Source organism: Haliaeetus albicilla, chromosome 25 (assembly GCF_947461875.1).
Source record: "Haliaeetus albicilla chromosome 25, bHalAlb1.1, whole genome shotgun sequence".
Taxonomy (NCBI): Eukaryota; Metazoa; Chordata; class Aves; order Accipitriformes; family Accipitridae; genus Haliaeetus; species Haliaeetus albicilla.
In genome coordinates this window covers 20,964,454-20,987,242 of record NC_091507.1, presented here as the reverse complement: position 1 = coordinate 20,987,242, position 22,789 = coordinate 20,964,454, and the positions used below count along the sequence as shown (strand labels likewise).

General features: G+C 41.8%; 1 protein-coding gene across 1 annotated transcript; it reads left to right on the top strand.

Annotated features, from left to right (window-relative positions):
• The first annotated feature begins 7,861 nt into the window (after nt 1-7,861).
• Nucleotides 7,862-21,141, top strand: CFAP97D2 (CFAP97 domain containing 2). The gene is made up of 5 exons (XM_009916565.2): nt 7,862-8,014; nt 11,415-11,495; nt 13,934-14,052; nt 15,912-16,101; nt 18,231-21,141. Exons 1-5 carry the CDS (start codon nt 7,922-7,924, stop codon nt 18,363-18,365), a joined length of 618 nt encoding a protein of 205 aa, XP_009914867.2. The 5' UTR covers nt 7,862-7,921; the 3' UTR covers nt 18,366-21,141.
• Nucleotides 21,142-22,789: the final 1,648 nt, after the last annotated feature.

The window sequence follows — 22,789 nt, the reverse complement described above, 5'->3', positions numbered from 1 at the left end:
AAATGTAACTATGTTAAAATCTTAGTCATTTCAGCAGCAAGCACAGAACATTCAGGATTCCAGTGAAGTTTACCACCATGAAATACCTTCTGGTTAAACTCGTAGAAGCATTGCGTTCTGGGTCATATCTGCTTTACTTGAGCCTATAAACTTTGCTTTCTTATTAAGGAACAAATCCCTTTGTCCTTCCATAAAAGATTATAATGTAATAAAACTGCATTAAGATCTTATAGGAAAAAAACCAAAACCAGTGATTATGTACAAGAATGAAATGTCATGAATTTTACTGCAGTTTAATAAGTATGCATCCATTCTCATCTCTCCCACATTAGCCTTCTGTGGAACTGCTGTAACTAAGTGAAAACAGCAAATGATCTTGAGAAAGAAAAACTGAGCAGCAGTGGGACTTTCTATTTTTTTTAAATATTGGGTACTGCTGTTTACAATAAATATGTGGTTATGCAAGCAGGCATATAAATACCCATATTTCACAAGTCATTGCATATTGGCAGCCATAATCATCACTTTCATATCTTCTTTGCTTTTATGTCATCAGCTCATCTGCAGTCTTCTCCATTCTTTATGAGAATTAATTTGACAACACAGGACTCCATCCTTACTCTCCAACTCCAAGGCAATGCTTCAACCCCCTCCCCAGTTTAGCTGCACCAGAAGTACCTCTTCTGAGGGGACCGCAAGGCGAGCTCTTACCCCATCTTCTCCCTTCTGTCCACCCCAGGGGATTGTACAGTCCCCCAGAGGGAAGCCACTGGGATTATACTACCAACATTTACCCCAAACCACCCATAAAGCAAACACTTCTCTGCCTCCCAGATATGTCCCAGTTTTGTGCTATAAGCAAGATATATATGACAGATGCTACAAAGTTTACATTGACTTCGAGAAGCTTTGCATAATTCATCCACAAGCAGTGCCGTGAGTGACACAGCTATCCCACATGCAGCTATAAACCCTGAATAGACTTTTCCATGTAGTCACGCATTTACTATGGGTCAGATCCTGTGGTCTTCTATTTGCTCAAAAATCCCATTGAAGCCAATGCTGGCGGGTCAGCTTGCAAATGCCACCCTCTCTCTGGCTGGTGAATAGCTCCCATTGAACACACTGGGATTACTCATGTGTGTGAGTAACTACTAACGAGAGCAAAAGGAGCAAAATCCGGTCCTCATTAGGGACTGCGAATCTGAAAAAAACCCTCCTTCAGTGAGTAGTACCAGTCAGGCAGAGCAACCCTGCCAGCGAGATCCTACCTAGGAAAGGCAATGTGGTGCAATTTGGCACCATTTTTTTAGCATGAAATTCTTTAAAGCATCGGCTAATTATCCAGGCATGACTGCATGGAGGAGCTCTCTCCCTTCACAGTACATGAGCAAAGATAATCTTGTACCATGAAACACAATTAGCCAGATGGTTATTTGGAGTTTTTTGGAAGAGAAGCAATTTCTCTGATCTGGGAGATAAAAAAAATCAAAGCTGAATTAAAAAAAATCATGCCACACTTGATTCCCAAGTATTTAATTACATATTATCATGGGTAACTACTAATCGGCTCCAATTACACAATCTTATTTTATTGCTGTTGGAAACACATTTTTAGCCACTATATAATGCGTATATTTAAGTCAATAGCTGAATAAACAGTCTGGAAAACACATCATTTATACCCAGATTTGGTTACTAGCGTGATTATCATCTGCCACCTGCTGGAAATAGCTGTGATATCTCAACTAAGTACCACAGATGGAAGGTCTGGCCATTCATAGAACAAGCACAAATGTCAAAGAGCAAAATACGCTCCTTGGACCCAGGAGCTTATTCCTCTTGCACTCAGTGGGACAGTTTAATTCGCACATGGGGGTATTTCCGTGCATTCACAGAGAAGCCATAACATGACATTGTTTAAACAAATAGCAATTTAATTTGCTATTGAGAATAATGTTATCTGCCTGTGTCTGACCAGAAGGCAAGATACATAATCTGAAACTAATGCACCCAGCTAATCCCATCTCAAGCTGGCATAGTGCTCCTGCCACTCTGCTGGAAATGGCACAATTGCAGGTCCCTGCACGCCATCCTCCCAAAGGATTGCTTCCTCTACCCAACATAGTCTAGCATCGTCTTTGAGACTCATTTGAAGAGCTTGACCATTCTGGCATTATGGTGGCCCATAAAACCCTTAAGGAAAACAAAACCTGCCTGTCTAAGACATCTGCTCTCACTCAAAAAAAAAAAAAGCAAAACCCGAAGCAAGAGGGTTTGGATGAGGTATTCCTCAGAGTGCCAGAACCTTGTAACTTGCTGCCTCTGTGCCAGCAAACCCGAGTAAGTAATCCAAGTAAGCCAGAGGGTAAATCCAAAGGCAGCGCTGCAAGACTCACTTTCCTCTCTCGCTTGCGTGGAACAGGCTGAATAGTATCAGGACGCACAGGTAAGACTAGCAGTTCTCATCAGTGTGCTGGCTTACTGCATCTGACTGGCCGATGATGGGACTAATTGTACTGGTGTAATTTTGCAGCTGGTAGGTCTCCCCAAGCCGGTGGGGAGAGAGAGACAGGTACAACTAGATCAGAGTTTCAGATTTTTTTTTTTTTTTTTTCCCAAAAATCACACCCAGGCCCTTAAGCAGCTGAATTCTGTGTGCCCAACAGGTTTGGAAGAACAGCCCAGGGTTCACGTTTAGCTAGTGCTTGCATTCAGGGAAACAGTGCCTTTCTCTAGGTACCTTTCAATTATTTCTGAGGGCAAAGAAGGAGAATCAAAAATGAACATGGGGATACAAGTGACTTTTGAAGGTTATCCAGGTCTGTGGGGTGGAGTGGAGAAAGAAAAAGAGAATACACATCCAAGGAGCTAATAAAATTACAACTAATTCCTCATTTTCTCCACTAACTTGTTTTAGCCATTATGAAGTAATCAGATGTTCATAGCAGGAAGAAGTAATACAAGCTCTGAAAGCAATATAACAAATCTGAAACACTGAGCAACACATTAGCAAGAATTAACATTGGCATCTGCTATCCCATGCCTCCGGCGGAGCAGAAGGGCCAGCCCTGCCCGAGGTGTGCACTGCTGGGCAGGGGCATGTGTGTCCTCCTGCAGTGGGCAGCATTCACACAGGGATTACTAACCGCAGCCCCTTCCCGCACCCACCTACAAACGCACAAAACAAAGTTTTTGTTGGCATTTGCTTTTAGCCGAAAGCCTTTGCCGCTTCACAGTGCTTTTTCTGGTTTTAGGAGGTCGCTATGCTTCAGGCCCCTCCAAGTTTGTGCCGCTCTTGGGAGGCTACCACCTCTCCTCCAGCAACGTGGGTCTTGTCTGCACTGCCAAATTGCCCTCATTCCAGCCGCAAATCTAACTATGCCTCGTGCTGACAAGCAGGCTGAGGTTTGCTCTTGTAAAGCCTGACAAGGGTTGGATGCAAAGAAAAGACCCACAAATTAAAAAACTGCCAGACAAAGAATCAGCAACAGCCCCAGCCTGTCCACAGCAGCAATCTTCTCATCTTTGCTGCAGCCATCGCTGCGGTGATGTTTGTATCCAGGAAAAGGTTGAGTAAGTTCCCTACGCAGACGGGGAACATGGCTGAATGCAGATGCTCGCCTCGGAGGGGATGATGTGCCTGCCAGGCCAATTCACCCAGTCCTCCATCCCAGGACGTGCTGGCCTCTGGCTACAGACCAGCTTTTCGGCAGCAACAGCCTACTCCCAGTTACCTTCTCCAGGGCCTTCTGGGGTTACCCCGAAAATGCTCCCCTCCTCAGGCAAAGGTGGGGGACAGGGCCCTGGCCTCATCTCTGTGTACTCCATCGCACCCACGCTGTAAGACCAGCCTTCCTCAGAAAGTGAAGGACTACTGCACAGGCGAACTGGCCTCGATGCAGAAGCTCAACCACCCTCCTCTCCCTCTGTGCCCTCTTCCCATGTTAAAATCACTGAGGAAAACTAGTTATCAGCACTAGTCTACTTGGCATTTCTGCTGCAGATCAAGGAAATCCTGGATCTTACCAAACATTGTCCGAAAGATTTAAAAATGTGTATGCAGATATAAACATATGTATATATAAATAAAACTCCATATAATTATGGCAATGTTTTTCCCTTCCTCTTCCTCTCTTCCCACCCCCTTTCCCTTCTCTCAATTTCTCAGACAATAAGTGGGAAACAACCTTTTTTTTTCCCAGCCAAAAATTAATTCCTGCTGAAAGCTTCCATAAAGCGTCAAGTCTAAAGGAAGCATCTGGTAAATCTGCTTTTGTATTGCAGCGGGAGCCATTGCCCTCACGTCCCCCTCCCTTTGCACTGCTCAGCTCAGCAAGCGCTTGTGCCACACCGGGAAGGGTTTGCTCTGCTGCACACGTATGCACGAAGACACACTCTGCATGACTGCAAACAGCCCTTAGATGGAAGCAGCTAGGTAGCTGCATGCACAGACAGAACGGGTCCCACTCACCCCAGCAGGTTTTCCAGTTGCTTTTTTTATCCCCCTGACTACAGATGGACTCAGCTACTCAGTCGGGTGGTTTGCCTCTGCGTTATATGATAAGGGTGTGTGCTTGCAGCGTCAAAGTCACAGCATTGGATCCTATCATATAACACACTGAACTGACCAAAAAAAAAAAAAAATTGGCTCCTCTCAACATCTCCAAATGCCCATCCAGGGAAAGGCAATGAATGAAGGGGGACTGGACCGGATCCTCAAGCACACCCACAAGTGACTCCAATCCTGCCATTCAGCCTGTGCATGTGCTCAAAGTTGGTCAGAATAAAACACTTTGTAGAATAAAGTGGAGAATTGCCGTGACTTTACAATAACCAGGAAAGCTGTCAGCAAAAAAATCAGGACTTATTTTCCTCTTCACACATACAGAAAACCTTTAAAGCTTTTGAAAACGTACACTTCAGCCTCTTACATTTTCTTACTATATATACAAAGTTCACAGCAAAAGCAAACAGCGGGAAAGACACTTCTGGTCACGGTGAGCAACAGTACCTCCAAAACCATGATCTATATTGGGAGTGCAGTGGGAGAAGAAGCATCTTCTTTAATTTATTCCGTAACTGGGCCATAAGCATAAGCAGCTGCTGTAGCTGGCAGCTAAGCCAGCCCGAGCTCTTCTGGCAAACACGGTGGGAGAGGAAAGGGCAGCAACTCGCTAACCTTGCCATGTAGTTCAAGGGGGAAGTAACTCAAGATTCAAATTCCTAGCAGCAATACCACCTGCAGTGCTTACAGCCCTATATATTATATGAACAGGTTTGCTTGAAAATCAGACCAAAACAAAAAAGAGACTAAAAAACAAACCCAGAAACCTATGAGAGCTGTGGGGTGCTGAGATCTCAGAAAAGATGCTCAGCACACTCCAAGATTGCTACATTTAAAAAGTAGACTGGTATTGATCACCTTGCTTTTATGCTGCAGAAAACACAGCTTTGTGGGAAAGCTGAATGCACGCGTGTCTTGATATATAGTGGAAAATGCAATTTTTGCAAAAATCTTCTTACGGTCATTATCTACTTATTTCTCATCTGTTCTTCAGCAAGTACCTTTTGCTATTAACAAATTATATGCAAGTCTTTCTGCACATAACATGGAAATTCCCATGGCTGTCACTTTATAAAATTGTATACAGAATAAAAAAATCATCAATATCTGCTTTATCTTGTAGACATAGCAGGTCCAGTCCTCTACTTCACGAGACTGCTTTGACTAAGCAGTGAAATGCTAAAGAATCCCCTGTCGTAGCTCTAAGTTTAGACTGAAATTAGAAAGAAAGGTAGGAGCTGCTGTTCCTGTCTTCCAGCACTGCCTTCTGATGGAAAGGACCTGCTGGACCTTAGGTAGCTCAACACAAAGACAGCCAAGTTTGAAACTGTTGAGTTTTGCTTTCCTTACCGCAAAACAAAGCAAACCAAAACGCAGCAATAACAAAACCCCACCCAAAACCAAGTTTAGAATGAATGCATATATGGCCCACAGTTTCTGAGGGCAGAGGAGAGAACAGACAACCACAGAGGAAGTTAAAAGCCACTTCCCTTCTGTCACAAATTTAATTCAGAAGCAGCTGGGAGCCTATTCCAAGTTACTTCAATTTCTTATTGAGCCATGTTTCCATCAACGTAAAAGGCTAAGTTTTCCTTATATTTTAAGGGCTTCATCAAAATCAAGGAAAAGATAATGATAATGGTACCCTTCGGATCTGTCCATAATGTATCATTACACATGTAGCATTTAAAAGACCAAGGCCAAGACCCTGCCAAGCAAATGAGGGCCTAAGCACTTCTGTTTGTCCAAGAGCAAACTACAATTGTATTAGTGTGCACAGTTAGATTTTATGTATATTTGAAGAAATACATTTCAACTCTACTCTTTATTATTTTTACTGACATTCTCCACATCTTCTTGTTACATTAACAGGAAAATAATAAGAAACCACGCAGCTGAAAAAAACCCACTCTTCAATTCTCTCCATCATTTGTCTGAAAATAAGTGTTTGCCTTACAGCTCAAAAGTAGTATGCATCTAGGTTTTAATTTTACATCTGCTTCTGTTGTTTAAGCACCATTTCACACCAACTATAATAAAAATCACAAACCCCTATATCCAGCCTTACTTCACTACTGAAATGCAAAAGTGAATGAGGACACAGATTCAGGAGAGCACTGACCCCAATTCTGTGCTGGGTAGTTGTGCGACAGACGTGTTGCTCTTCCCTGCACCCACATGAGACGCTGCGTCAGAACAACCTGCACCAACGGCCTTATGCTAAAAGGGAATATCCCCCGGTTCATCCTCGTACAGTCCCATTCTGCTTAGTGAATTTTGGTACTGTCGGCCATGGGTTCCCTCCTTACTTCCCAGTGCTTTTATATAATATGCCTTATCCTACCTGTTTTAAAAGACCCCATGACAGCCGCAAGTTGTAATTCAAGTCTTCTCCTTAGGAACTACGGGCCTCATCAAGAAAAAGCATGAGCCAAAAGCAAAGTCCTTCAGCAGTCTGCTGGCCCCAGCTCCAGGGTGCTCCACGCCACGAGGACAGAAACATCAAATGAACTGTGTCAGCTCAAGCCCAGCTTTGGAGGAGGCCAAGCTGAGCTTGAACAAGCAGAAACACCTTTTCCATTTTGGGGTGGGCCTGAGAAAACATCTTTGCCTCTTCATCTCCCTGCCAGACATTGCCTACAAAGAATGAAAGCCAAGGTGGCCCTGCGTGAGAACCGGTGGTCAGCTTGGTAAATAACTGGCTTTTGGAAGTCTGTTCGAGCTTTCTGCAATTCATTAGCAATCAGATGGCATGCAGATAAAGGAAGGTGAAAAGGCTGTTAAAAACTAGAACTATTTCACTATGAACTCATTTGCTGTGGCTTTTGAAAAGTGCAAACTTATCAATTAAAAAAAGTGTTTTAAACAAGTTACTGCAGTGCAAAAGATGACACCTCCCACTGTGGGTTTGCTCGGAGCATTACTGAGGCATGCCGTTCAATTCAAGGCTCGGCAAATACAGCCCATTATACAGTCTTTTGCATATTTACGGTAGTGTGCGAAGCATTATTAATAGCTTACACCACCGTCTTTCCTTCACAGCAGAAGGTAGGTCTGGTTACTGAAGCATAATTGGTAATCTATTTCATATATTAATAAAGTACTCTTTGGAATGCTTTGCTATAACATTCAGTTCTTGTTTGTTATTCCTTAAATGTATTGTTTGAAATGCTACCACCAGCTATTCATTCTTTTTCTGAGCAGCGATGCCATGACAACCCCCACGTGACCGGCTACAAACATACCACAAGTCTCCAGGGCTTTGCTTTAGGAAAGGCTCAGACTGGTATTACTCATACTTTTTTTTTTTTTTTTTAAAAAGCCCAGATTCAGAGATGCTTTATTTCATGCAAGATGCATCGAGCCTACCAGCCAATTTTACCCTGTGGCAACAAATATCTTCAGCTAAAATGGGACAAAGCAAAGTATGAAGAACACAAGAAAAGGGTAGGTATAACTGTTTGATAAAGAGCCGAGGCCTTCATGAAAGAATAAGCTTACCCAAAAAGGCTACAGCATCTCTCTACTTATTCTTAATACTGTCGTGAAAGCTACTAATCAGCGATAAGGTACAAGAGACACATTTTAAGAATGTCCAGCAAATACAGGTATAGCTTTTGTGTGCATTTAGAGTTATCACAATGATGTTCACCAAATTTAGAAGTGAAAATGATTCTGTCAGTCTTCTGCTCCAGATCAGTAATAATGCAGGACTGCTCCCTCTTGAAAATACGTAAGTAGTGAATACCATCAGCGATGATTCAACTGTATTGCTGCCTTAGAAAGATTGTATCGCAATATCATTAGCTTTAATACGAAGAAATAGTTCTTCATTATTTCCAGACTGGGTCTGTTTCATTAACTGTATAAAAATATCTTCCTTCCTTCCTTCCTTCCTTCCTTCCATTGTTCCCATAATTTGACTTGCAGGTGGAAAAAAGTTAAAGATGAGGTAGAGAATTGAATTTGACATCTTTTTCTAACCAAATTGACAATAATGAAATAAATAAATTTCCTCCTGTGTGAATTAACCTCGCGAGGCTTACTATCATATATAAGCGTGGCTATTTAAACAGTGGCTCTTTTACAGCAGGGAACTGGTATTAGTGTAGCTGAAATACTCCCAGCATCCGCTGTGCCTACAGAACTCTCCTTTGTTCAGCATACAGAGCACTTCATATATGTGCTAAGGCATTCAGAGACCAAGAATAGAGGTTAGATATCATCACGATATATAGTGAAGAAATGTATTTATAGAGAAAAACATTTCCCACGACTCAACTGCTCTTGGGTTAAACACGAGTGTTAATTTCTGAGCGCAAGATAAGAGAAAGAGTAACTATCATGTTGGGCAAAGGATGGCTAGAAGGTTCAGAATTTTGTTCCTTATTACAGGGTTCACACACGGCTCTAGTAGTGACTAACGAGGTCTCCCATGGCGAAAGAGCGGCCTTTTCAAGTGTCCCTGTGTTGTCATGCTGGCACGCTCTGAAATTCCCACGCTAGTTGCCCAGAAATTTCACCATGCCTTCTGCTGGCACAAATTCAGGCTTGCTGCGGTGAACGCCAGCTACCAGAGCGGCGGTACCTGCGGGCTGGGGTACCTGAAGGCAGCAGGGTAATTCAGCAGGTTGTCCTGAATGACACAGCCCACGCCTGGCACGGGCTTCTGCTCTGCCAAGAGAGACAGGGAACACTCTGGGAAAACGTTAGGGCCTCTGCTTGGTGATGTGCAGGCTTTGCATTGAAGGAGGTCACAAACAAATGAACCAAAGAGAGAAAGGGGAAAAATAGGGAGCAAGGAAGGAAAAAAGGTAACATTTTAGAAAAAAAAAAAAAAAAAAGGGTACACTTACTGGAGAAGACCACTAAAAAGATGGCAAAGTTTAGGGATAAGTTATAATTTTCTCCGTGATGCAAAGGTACAAAAAATATCAGCATGTTTTTATGTACACAAGAGCAAATGCTTCCAGTCTGAATATTTTTGTTATTTTCTTAACGGAAGAAAGGAATGGGGGGTGGAAAAACAGTTGCATCTCCTCTCTGCAACATTCTGCATAGAATTAGATACAAAATGGGTCCAAAACCATCACAGCTCTGTAAAGTGTCACAACAGAGATCAGGGTGGGCTTAAAAAATACCAGGTTTTACCTTTTACAGTTGTGCATATAAGGACAAGACAGAGATTAATCATAACACTTTCCAGAAAATGAAATTATATTGATATGAATTCCACCGAAGAAATTTTGTTTCTAACCCCACCTTTTGTTGGTTCAAGTCTGAAGCAGTTCGCATATCTATAAATCAAAATCAGGGTTTGCATAAATATCACATTTTATTCTTCACCCCTGTGATTTCTACTGACTGATACAATAACAACCCTCTTTTACAAATCGCATGTCTTCTTTAAGTTATTTTTAAAATAACTTAATAGCATGATAATTTAAAGCACCTGGAGAAGCAGAGGAGAGAGCAGAAGCCAAAACCGCCAAAACCCTCAGAGATTTACCAAGTGTAGTTCTGCTATCCAATAAAAATCAGCTACTTAACGTGATGGGATCTAGAACGGATTAAGAAGAGCACCCTCATCTCCCCCTGCACTCAGGTGGAGTTGAGAGCAGTTAGCCCTTTCTGGGATCCCACCTCCTTGGAGACGACTGCCCCACAAAAGCAGCTGAATGTTTTCACAAGAAGCCAGGCAGTTCAAGTGAATTTTGGACAAAGCTAGACACTGCTAAACATTGTCCCTGTAAATTATTTGCCCTGTTATAAAAGCAAGGAACCTGTCCTGGTAGTATTCATGGCAGGTCTGCCATCAGGGATTCAAGCCTGGTCCTTGGCTCATTGCAAAGCTGCTACAGAAAGAGACGTGGAAAACTTCTGGATTCGGGCAGTGCTTTGGTCCTGCCCTGCTGCGTCGGGTTTGCGTTGGTGCTGGGCCTGCTGCTCTTACTTGGCAGCCTCTTTTTTTTTTAAAAGAGCAAGTATTTCTTTCTTCTTTCTATATGACTGAGTCTGCCTGCTATGAGGTGTGACAGAGGGAGAACGTTTATCACATGTATTTCACAACAAAAATCATGGTACCATTACTTTAACTGATCCAGCCTCACTCCCCACAGGACTCCAGTCTGAGAGAGAGTGGTCTCCCCTCTAAATCCTGTCTCACTCCACTCCCCACCACCAGCTTTTCTTCCACAGTGTTTATTCAGTCCAAGACAGCCCATAGATTATTCTTCTTCCTCATATATTGCATGGCTATTTAGGTCAGGATGGAAATAAATATTATTGTGCCACTGAACTACCAACTCCATTAGAATAATTAGATCCACAGTTTGCTTTTGATGATCATTCTGAGTGCTAATAAGAGGAGGCCTGGGAATACTTTCAACACAAGAAGTCCTTTCCCAGTATTCTTACCTCTTTCTGGCAGCATCCTAAATGCGCATCCCTTTGCAGGACCTGGCACAGCTTAGGAGTACCTAGGGCTTTCTTACACTAGCCTTTTTATTTCTGCTGGATGCCTAATAAAAACTGCCTGCCTTCTTTTATACAGTCTTTCCTGTATCATAACATCAACACCACTGTAATCAGACTGCACGTATTTTTACAATTCTCCAACATAAAGAGCCTTTGCATCTCCAGCAGACTCTAGAACAACTGCCTTTAACATTTTCGTTATCCATTGCTCTTCTTCTGGGCAAGTCTGGCTTTGCTGGTATAATGAATCATATGTTTAATAGTGTTACTGCTGGCTAACAAAAGAGAACATGAGAATCAAAAGATTTCCTGTAATTATATGCAAGGGTATTTCCAACAAAAATGGATAAACATTTCATTTCTGTTGCAGATCCAAGCAGCAAAACCATTAGTGGACACAAGTGCCCCTGCAATATACAGTCACCTTCATCTGAAGTTAGGGAAGCTGAAGGTACAGTATTGGCTATTTCACTGAACACTAGCATGCTTACCTTCACGTCTCCTCTCAAAGAAAACAAAGAGACTACCAGATGGTCACAATTTCAGGGCCTTTCTTTTTTCCTCAGTGCAGTGATTGTTGCGACAGGACTATCAGGATCCATGAATAGCACACTCCCAGCACCATTAAATAACTTACTTTATCTTTATGATTATTGATGAAATCAGAGCGCTTCAGATTAACAAGTGCTAAAATGTTCAAATAGCCTCCTAAAAGGTACTTCTGCACAACCATGAAAAAAACATCACCAATAACAAGAATAGCACAATCACCAAGATACACACAGAGCAATGAACTGAATAATAGGATGTTAACATAGTCAAAGCACAAGAAATAACAATGGGTAGCCTTGACTGGCAGTTATCCTTCAAAATCTTACTGCTCCCAAGAGGCAAATTTTTATTAAAGATGAGAGTGGAAAATAAATTGTTACCTAATTAACTCTGGTCACTAAAAGGAAACAACAACAATTAAAAAAACCCAAACGTGAGCACAGTAGAAAATACGTGCAGCTAAACCCTGTCAAAGACTTAATTTCTAATGCAGTGCCCCTCAGGCAATGGGAGCACAGCCCATGTAAGGACTTCAGAATGAATTTCCTTAAAATTGTTTATCATCTCACTGCAACATAATAATCCCCAGGCACCTTAAAATCATTTCACTAGCAAAACAATTCATTTCTCCTCCATGCATAAAATCATATGCTATATTAGGACATGGATTAAATTGCTGTTGTTAATTTTTTCCTATTACTGTAAAAATAATGCTGATAAAGTTCCTTTGAAAATGAAACACTGCATAACCCCCCCAGAAGTTAACAAAAAAACCACCAGCAGGAACCCACTACTCTCAGGCACATTCCTTTGAACCACAGGTCCTGATACCTAGAAGTGAGACTGTCCTAGTCTCTTTCTCATCCTCCTCCTTTCCAAACTGCTATGGAAAGAAAGAAAAAACCAAACCTGTAATGTTGCAGTCTTCTAGTAACCAGTTCTTCTTTATTATCATTCTCCTCAGGATTATTCAGGGCCTGATGGGATTACTTAATGCACCAGTTTTAGGTACCTTTATACTACAGCGTGACCAGGATCTGACCCACTTTGGTTAAAAACCCCAGCAAACAAGGCAGATGTGCTAGATTCCCTACAGAAACCTGCTGCTCTAACATTAGTCACTCAAAACTATCAGAGCAGGATGAACAGGGTTTCCTATTCATTTTATAGAGGACTTGCAATATCTTTGGAGTGCCTAGAATCAAATACAGGAAAAATAGGGGAGAAAGGAGAAGAGTGAATCAGCATGCTCAAAACAAGACTATTTCTTCAGGGATTCTGTTCTGAGAAGCTTTTGAGAACGAGGTGTTGAAGCTCAGCTACAAGCGTGCTTTCCCTGCTTTCCTCCATCCAGCCTCTCTGGTCACCTCCAACTCAGCCCGGCTGGAGAAGGCATTCTTGGGACTCAGATAACCTTGAAAATAAGTTTCTCTCTTCACCATCACCCCCATTCCTCCCCAGTTCTCACAAACACACTTTTAGCATGGATTTGTGTTCTTTGAAAAACAATATGGTCACATTTTTTACAAATTAGACAATGCGCCAGGATATCCAAAGGGATGCTCTCTCCTCCACTGGACTCGTTCAATTTTCATCCCATTTTTGACACAGTTAACTTCAGAGATTGAGATTATTAATATCTTCCATTTTAAAATCGAATTTAAAGAGGCTTAAAGTCATGCTAACGATGAACAGAACTAGCTTATATTGCTTCATACACCTCTCTCCATTTCTTCGTTACATCCAGTTGTTGCTTCTCTTCTTACACTAGCTTGCAGGACAAAAATGGCCTGCAACTGGACCTGATCCAAATCTCACTGAAGTCAATGGAAAAATTACCATTTGATCCAAAGCCTACCGAAGATAATGGAAAGCGTCCCATTGACTTCAGAGGAGTCTGGATAAGTCCTGTCATGTGTTTGTACACTGTCCATCACAAGCCCAGATTTTGGTGAGAGTCTGTGAAGGCTGCTAGAGACACAAATGATAATGATGATCCTGGAAAATACATTGAAAATATTTATAGAAATTCTGCTTACCCTGATGAAATGCATTTGCTAATCACTCAGGCTGCTGCTGCGGTTGCAGGAAAGTGTTTCAGGGTCAAATTCACAGCATTGCAAAGGGCTTTCTCTCCCTGCGTCACCATTAAAATGGTGAAACAAAGGGTTCTCTCAACACTAGCACAGAGCTTTACGTGATCAGTGTCTGTCACACTCTGTGTACGGAAGGGGACAGCAATTTTGAACACCCTGTTAGGTATCCATGGTACACCACTGCTGCTTGCTATGGCCTTGTAAAAACAGAAGCATTTCTTTATCCTTTCTGTATATAAAGTTGGAGGAAGACCGACTTTCCGTCATCGAAAGAGACAACCGTTTGCTGCTGGAGAAGATGTCCTGCATCATGAGAACAAAGGGACAAATCGACAACAAAAATGACTGTAAGGCCAAGAGGTAACATCAGCAGCACTATTTCTATGTAGTTATCAAGTTACCTTCCCAGTGACAAACATAGCTAAGGATAAACTGCTCTGTGAGGACATGTATTTTAAAAGGCAGCCTAAGGTATAATCAACACTTCAGAAAGCCATTTGCTTGACCTGTCACATGAAATCCAATGCCAGGTCATTTTCCTCCCACCCTCTGTTGTAGAGAAGATGGCTTTAAATTAGTTTTTCAGTTTAATAACTGAGGGAATGAAAAAAAAAAGAGGGAGAACATTGCCCTACTTTAAGGAAATAAATGAAGCAAACCTATTATGTCTCAGCAAAGCTGTTGTTCCTGCTAAGTGAGTCATTGCTGCTGACTTTGCCAGTTGTTCCTGCAGACACCACCGGAAAGAGGGAGATCCAAAGCTTAGAGATGAAATAAAAACAGAGCAAAAAATAGAATTAAAATAAAAAAGAAAAGTGGAGCAGGAAGCAGGCAGAAGTGAAAATATAATTTACTGCTCAAAGGAGACCAAGCAAAATATGCCTTGAGGATTTATCACCAGAGAGAACCAGAGAGAATATTTTTTGATTCAGGAGGAAATTCACACCCTGAATAGGGCACAGCAAACCAGTAACAACAAGGACAGGCTTTTGAAGTGGAGAGAATGGTTTGTAAAACTCAGGTAGCAGCTGTTACCTCCTGTGATTCATTTACAGACAGACGACTTCATGACAGACTGACTGCTCATCAGGCCCTAAAGTGTCTCCAGACAGCAAAACGCAGCTCAGGTGCATGTGACCTAGGCAGAACTCAGTACACATCACTGTCACAAATATCCTGACATTTGCACAGTTCCTTGGGAAGACAGAAATTATCTGAAACAGAGTTGGTCATGTCTACATCATGCAAATCCACATCATAGCACTTATGGCTTGTCACTAGTGAATAATATCCAGATCAGTGCAGGCACCAACAAGCATCAGTTAACTCTGCTGCGAAAGGTGCAATTCCACGAGATATGGAAGGAGCACAGCATCCTGCCCCTTTTTACTCCCTCTCTCCCTTCCTGATTCAAGTGGCAAACTTTTGTTTTCTTTGGGTCAACTCTGGTTTTCATCAAATCTCTCCATTAGCTAATTAAACTTGAGACAGCAGCAGGAAGATAACCCAACAAAACCAAACAAACCTGGATAGTTTTTCTGCCACTTTCTGCAAAGTGATGAGTTCCAGTGCTAATGCAAGGGGTGGAGAAGACCACACAGCTGGGAGCACTGGGGAGATGAGCAGGGGAAGGAAAAGAGCAAGTCCTTCCCTTTTTTGGTGGGAGACTGCTATGAGATCAGCTCAGCTGCCTGGGAAATTACAGTCTAAGAAATCAAAGAAAGTTTCCAAGGCATTTGAGGCAGTATGCTTATCTCCATTATCTTCATGCTTCCCAACTCAGTACATCAGATTTGTACCCAAAATAAACGTATAAACCAAAGTAACTGAAATTGATTGTTAAGCAGCTCAGGCACCAGCCATGCCCTCCCCTACGGTACCGCACTATGGCAATTCCAAGACTGGAGAGTCGGCATTAATCCAAGATAGAACTAACACTTTTCCTCTTGTAAAATGTACCAAACCTCCATACAGGCAGGGGCGCGTTTGGAAGATACTGAACAAAGACTGGCCTCTTAAGAAGGACAAAAGGATTGGGTTGCAAGGGCCGGTTAATGCAGATCAAGGAGGAGCAAGTCCCTGTTGGAGAGGTATAAAATCTTAGGCAAATTTTCCCCTGACGCAAGTTTGACAGATATTCCACATTCTGAGTTCCCAGGCATGGGAACACGAACAAGCGTGAAGAAGTTTGATTCTGCTTGTATGCTTTTTCCCTCTAGTGTAAATGGAGAAAAACGAAAGCAGGAGCTGCGGAGAGTGAACCAGAACCGTGCCATTCTGGATAGGATTACAAAGTCCCAGCCTCAGTATCAAGTTCAGCGATGGCATGAGGATTGGCAACGAGCTGAAAAATACATGGCCAACATTGTGAGATATCCTCGTGGGTGGTGTAAATCACAAAGCCGAAAGGTAGCCCTGAGCTTCTGTTCTTTCCTTCCCGGTTATTTCTGGATCGGAACTGCCCATAGAGCGCATTTCACTGCGCTTTCGTGCTGGGGATTAACCGCACGTGGCAGCCAGCCGCACAATTAACAGCCTTTCATTTACACAGCCACTCTTATCAAATGAATCCCAGACCGCTCTTCAGGCTTTATTAGGTGATTTGTAAGTGCTGTAGTTTCTACAATCAGACTGTCCACCATGGAGAGACAGCGCTTTCAGAAATAAATCTAAAAATAATTAAAAAAAAAACCCAATGGCTTACCAGTTCCCTGAGAGAAACAGTCAACCACTGCAGCAACATTTAAGGTGACCAAGTGGGCATATGTATTGAGGGCTCCAAAACGTACGCTGGCCATTCTGTGCAAAGTAACCAACTTCTTATTTTCTTTAGTAACAGAGGTAAAGAAAACAACAGCAGAACAGCTATATGAGGTATTGGCAAGTTTTCCCAGAGAAAGAAAATTGACTGTCCTTAATCCTTCCATGTCCAAACTCCCTGGCTTTGAGCCCGCTAACTCACAAACTCCCAACTTTCCTCCCAAACAAAGCAGAGGGAAGGTGCAGCACTGCCCACCGGGCAGAGAGTTGGCATCAGCTCTGCCTTTACCCATCCTCCCTATCACCTTGAACTGCCGGGCCTCCACAGTCGTGGGTCTTCATTTGGGAGGTATGTCCTCTGTCATGCAAGACTGATTCAATATATATGGGTGCGACTCATATTCACTATATATATATTCCCTATATTCACTACCTTACCTACTACCTCCAGCCTGAGGCCACTGAAACAAATCTTTTTGAGGTCTGTATTTTCTGAACGTATGTAAAAAGATTTTCAAAGATGTAGCTCATCCAAATCTGTCTGAGTCTTTGGAGAACAGTAAGTGGTATTTCTTTTATCCCGGGACTATCCTTTTGCCAAATCTTTGGTCCCAGTTCTAATTCCAGAGGATTTGCTCAGGAAAGGCAAAGCACTCGAAAGAAAAAGCAATAAAAATTATGGCACTGCAAACAAGAAACAACCTCTCCCCAACTTCTGTCTGGAGACAATTCTTGAGTACAGCTATATCATTTTTACTAAAGCTTCCCAAAACTATTCAGTCTGAGGCAGAAAGCAAATATAGAAAGCTTCAACCCAAACAGTTAAGACTTGACGAAGAAACATGCAACTAAAAGAGAGGCTTTGATAATGGAAAATACTAGGCAGCTTTAATTGCTGTGGAGGTATCATTACAAACCAAAGAATTATATTAAAAATAGTAAGGTTGTAAAGCCAGGCCCTTCATAGTCAGAAAGTACCAAAATTATGGCAAAGTAAACATACCCTGCAACCTTCCCTACAACGACTGTTAAGTCTGGGCTCTGTAATTAATAGGTACTAGAACATCTTTAAGAAGTAGTCACTAGAAAACACCTTTTTCCAGTCTCCCTTTCAGAAATGGTTGAGCCATTTTGAAGGACATTTAAAAGACAAATAAGCAAACCTGATGCAGATACCTGCCACAGACCTCTTCAGGTGACCCAAGGAAATCCAGTAAAGTTACAGCTGAAAATTGGCTCAGTGGAAGTATTTGGCAAGATCTGCAATAACTTGTGCTACTGGGTGATCCCTCTATGCTTTTACAGTTCACCTGACACCAGCCCATGGTCAACCTCAATAAATGACAAGTCATGCTTCTTCCATCAAGCATTCTTCTGCTCTCCCCCTGTTGCAATTTAAAGCTTTTTAGTGGTTACAGCTATGCTATAACAGCAGGAGAAAGTGAGAACCTTTTTTATATAAGGACATTATTCACTGATCCCAACTGAAGAAACGATTTATCTGAGCCAGCCTACCCACTGGCCTGACCGATGGAAATTGTTCCGACTCTGGTGGCTCAGGCAGTTCTAATAAATGAAAGAAAGGAAGAATTCCCTTCCTTTGCTCTGGAAGGGGACAGCAGTAGTATCAGCAGCAAGCACTTGTCACCTTTCTTTGCTAACTGAGCTTTGGTGCCAAAGGAATAATCCTGAAAACAAATCATGGAAGGTTGGAAAATCAAGGTAGTGACAGGTTCTTTATTCTACATATATTTATATTGATTTCTCTTTTCTGGCAGGAAGAACAATTTAAAAAACAAACATCTAAACAACACAGAAAAAGAGAAAAGCAACTGAAACTAGAAGGTGTGAAAAGTAAGAGGAAGGAAAAAGAAAGAGATCATGTCCACCATGGAACGGGAAAGAAGAACTAGAACAAGACAGAGTTTCAGAAATAGCGTTATTCCAGTAGTCTCCTGTGAAAGCAATTTAGAAAGTAGCAAAGGGCTCTCACTCCCTCTTGGATAACGATGACATTTGGAAATTTTACTGTCCTCAGCCTTCTGCTTTGCCCTTATTCTGGAAGTCACTCCTTTCCTGGTGTGGTGCACCAGCAGAACAGAGGGGTTGCGAGCCCATTTTAAGATTGTGACCCTGTGCATCAGCATACCTTGATTTCTGCAGTTTAAGTTCAAATACCGCTGTTCCTATGCAGATGATAACTTCCAGCATCAGAAAAGACTGGACTTGTGAGGGTGGTAACCTTTTCAGCTATGCAGCTGAACTCAGCAAAAATTGTAAGCAGAAATCCAGAATGAGCTGGGGTACCTGGGAGAATCAGGTGGAAGGACTCATATAGTTTAGGATACTAGGGGTTTAAGTATTCTGTAAGAGTAAAGATATTAAAGACACTGTGTTTTCAGTACAGTGAAAAAAAACATAAAGCAAAATGACATAAAAGCTATTTCCCTTATAATTACCAACAAAACTTGCCTGGGTTCATAACTGCGAGCAAAGAAGGAGCCTAACTGGGAAAAGGACTGTAAGTGAGCAACTGTAACATAACTAATTGAGCTGATTAAGATTTGGGCTTTTTTCCCACATGACAATTTTCGTCTCGGTATCCAAGGTCTCTCCAGTGAGGACCAGTTGGCCAACAGTAAATACAGAGTGAGGGTGTTAGAAAAACTTTGAGGCTCTCTGAAGCCTCTGAGCCACTTGCCATGAACAAGGGAGAGCGCTCGGTGGACTAATGCCCTCCCACCACCGCAACACTTCTTCTTTACTCATGATTTTATGCAGTGCTTGTGTCAGTCACGGTAATTGGATTCACAGAGTGAAAATACTGAAAATAACATAAAATTTGTTTCTAGCTTCCCTTTTGATGGGATTTAGCAGCTTGAAATGAGGAGAAACAGCACCACGTGACCCATCAGCTCTCTGCATGTTATCATCTGCCACGCTTTTAGACCATCATTGATCTATACAGTTCAGGGGACAGACGCTTCCGTTCTGAAATGCATGTTCTATATTTCTTGTTTTTTAATTACACTTCTTCAAAAGAAAATGTGTATTAAAATCACAAACTGGTCTTAGCATAGCCAAGCGGGGTAGCAGCAGTTCTCTCAGAAGAGGTATCAGTCAAAACCAAGCATTGAACCAATATCAGCTCTTGCTTTATCTGAAGTAGAATTTCACCTGTAATAATTTTGGAGGCTGCCAACTTTCCAAGCAGACACCCCAGCAATAACTATTTACTTCCTGGCACTGGTAAATGCTTTCTAAGACATTCTCTCCTTTCTCATTTGCAATATGGATCAGTGAATAATGTTTGAAGTGCTAATGATGAAAACTTAGTTTCTGAAGCACAGAAACTCTAAAATACAAGACTATGTCTTTATAGTACTGAACCGAGATTAGAAATAACAGCTACCATAAACACCAACCCTCCAGTACGTCAGTGACTCTGCTGTACAACTGTGAACTCCTGGCTTCAGAAAATTCACAGCTTCCCAGGGCAGGATCCCCAAACCCACCATGCTAGAGAGAAAAGCTTCACCGTCCCTAAGTGCCTGGGTCAAGAAGGAAAAAGGATTCTTGTTTGCCCAAAGCAATAGTGGGACTGGCCCAATGTTCAGCGGCAATATATGTCCTAGAGTGCATTGAGTATGCCCAGAGCCAGCGTAGAGGGGGTGACCCCCATGTGGTGGCCAGCCACAGGGCTCCGTGGCTGGACGGAGGTCATCTCAAGCCACCAGCCGTGATGGGAGAGTACAAGGACAGACAAACTCAGCCTTTGTTGCACACCTCTGTTACAGCAATCGCATCGGGCAAGCACACGTCAACTGGTCCCTCCAACAGTAGCTCGTTTCTAAAAGAGAGGTTATGCACCCTTTAACAAGAGCCAAAAAGACAGTAAGTTAATGAACCAAAACTTCCCTCACTATCAGAAGGAAAATGCCAGCTTGGCTTTGCTAGCAATCCTATTTCTTAAAGAAAATGTCCTATGCCTTTATGGCTGAAGTCAAACACCCCTGATGTCCCCCGCTTCATGTGGTTCCAGGTTGGATCATCAGGTCACTCTGTAAGGGGCCAGCTATCCTGAACAAGTTGCACCTTTGAACCAAACAAAATTTGTGTTTCCTTTTCTTCTTTAAAAGCTTCAGAGTGGGATCATAATAACCTAAAATGTTTGACCAAATGCCACTTGCCTTACAAATAAGTAGAAATGTTACTCTCTTCAAATCCCTGGCTCCAAAGTTAAAACACTTTGCTACTGAAACACTGGTATGATTACAAGCTAATACTTGAAACAAGAGAGACCTGAAATACCACTACAAAAACAGTGCTAAGAGTTACAGGAAATGTGAATCTGAGGGTCAAATTCTGCTTCCATTTTCTATTGTAAACCCAGGTTAGCAGCCTTATCTGTACTGGAATTGCTGTGGATATAATAACCTTACATTAACAGACCGTGTCAAAAGAAAACTCATGATGAAGTTTTAAAGATGGCTGGGCTGAGCTTAACTACCAGCTCACTGCCATGGGAAACAAGAGGTCACTCTCCCCCTTTTACCCCTCTCCTTGTGCCCCTCTTCCATTCTGTTTGTCTTTCACCAATATTTGTGCTCTTTAAACCCTGAGCAAGCTCAGCTCCAGGATAAAAGTCACAAAGAAAAGCTTTTTTTCTTTTTCTTTTTCTTTTCTTTTCTTTTTCTTTTCTTTTCTTTTTTTTTAAGAAAGGAGAATAGTTTTCCAGTGGGTTAATGAGTTGAATCAGTTCATTGAAGATTAATTTAAGATTAAGGCCATAGCTGATGCAAGGAAGAAGTAAAGCCACATATTCCTTCAGTAAAATGGAAAAATGGTTACTCACTGCCTGGCAGTATTTAACACCAAAATAACTCTCCTAAGGGTCAATAGAAACACATGGAGCCCAGCAAAACGGTCGCAACTCAATAATCCACGTTGGTTACCATGGAAAAATTATGAATATATACACAATCAGGGTTTGTCCAAGTTAGGAATGACTAATCTGGTATTCACTACCACCCCCCCTTTTAACTGGACAAACACCAAGTATGAGTGTATCCATTTTATTATTTCTTTATATTTACCACAATAAAAGGAATATTACTTAAATATGCCTGAATTATCGGTTGTGGGGTTGTGGTGGTTTTTTAACATGGAGTTTTTAGGATTTCAGGAGAAAACTATTCACCTGGATTTCCAGGCCCTGAGTTTAAGTAAGAATAATGAGTTGAAACCATATTGCCTGCAGTTTAAAAAAATAAATCAGGCCTTCCAAAAATGTTGCATTTGTATTATTGCATTAAAAGTTGTGAAATCTTGTTGAAATCTGAATTGTGAATCTTTTTATTTGCTTTGTAGTCACAGAACATGCAAGGTTCATGTTTTCAAGTTTTCCTTTGCTCTTGCAAAGTTAAGAAACCTTCTTTTGAAGGGTTTTCACTTGATGCCCCAGCAGGAACTTGAATTAAAAAAAAAATAAAATAAAATAAAAAGAGAGAGAGACCACAAAAGTTGTAAGAAAACTGTAACAGTGAGGATCTCTGCTCCTTCCTAACACTCATGTTTCACTCTCCTTGCTAACTTCACTGAAGTCAGCTTAATTGCTCTATGTTTTAAATGCGTTTCTAAAAATAAATGGTAAGGTTTATTTAAGAAGGGATGTAGTATGTGTATTAACACATTTAACTTGTATGTGTTTAAATCAGCACAAAAGAAGTGCAAAGAAAGCAGCAGTGTCATGTAGCAGCAACTAGAGGTTACCAGGACAGAGTACAGCATGGTGGTTTGTTTAAATCTGTGGTTTATGCTGTTGATTTGTCCCTTCAGTATTAAAATGGCTTCATCTCTCCATAGACCCTACTGTGAAGGATGGAAACGCTACCTCCGCCATAGGTACGAGGAACTCTGGCATAAAGGCTACCGTCACATTAGTCAGAGGGTCCTATTTGCACCTGACTCCAAACTCACCATTTATATTTCAGGACAAGCCAACTAGATCAAGCAAGCAAATCAGCTCAGGCATAAGAAGATTTTGAACTCTACTTTTAAATATAAATGCAACTGTTCCCAGCCACTTCTGCAAATTCAAGCACACTTACTTAAGTCTGTACACAGATAACCACAGAGTTCGAGGTCCAGGTTCACAAGTCAGTGAGAGGTTGGTGCTCAAAATATCATGTGTGGATGTCACTTCCTTGCCAACAAGAGGTCCAGTTACTCTTTTGCTTTTCTACAGATGAAAAGCCAGAGTCTGAACAAACATACGATCCACAATGTGTGGAAGCACTAGAGTTTGTTGGGCTACAGGAAGACACTGCGTAATTTG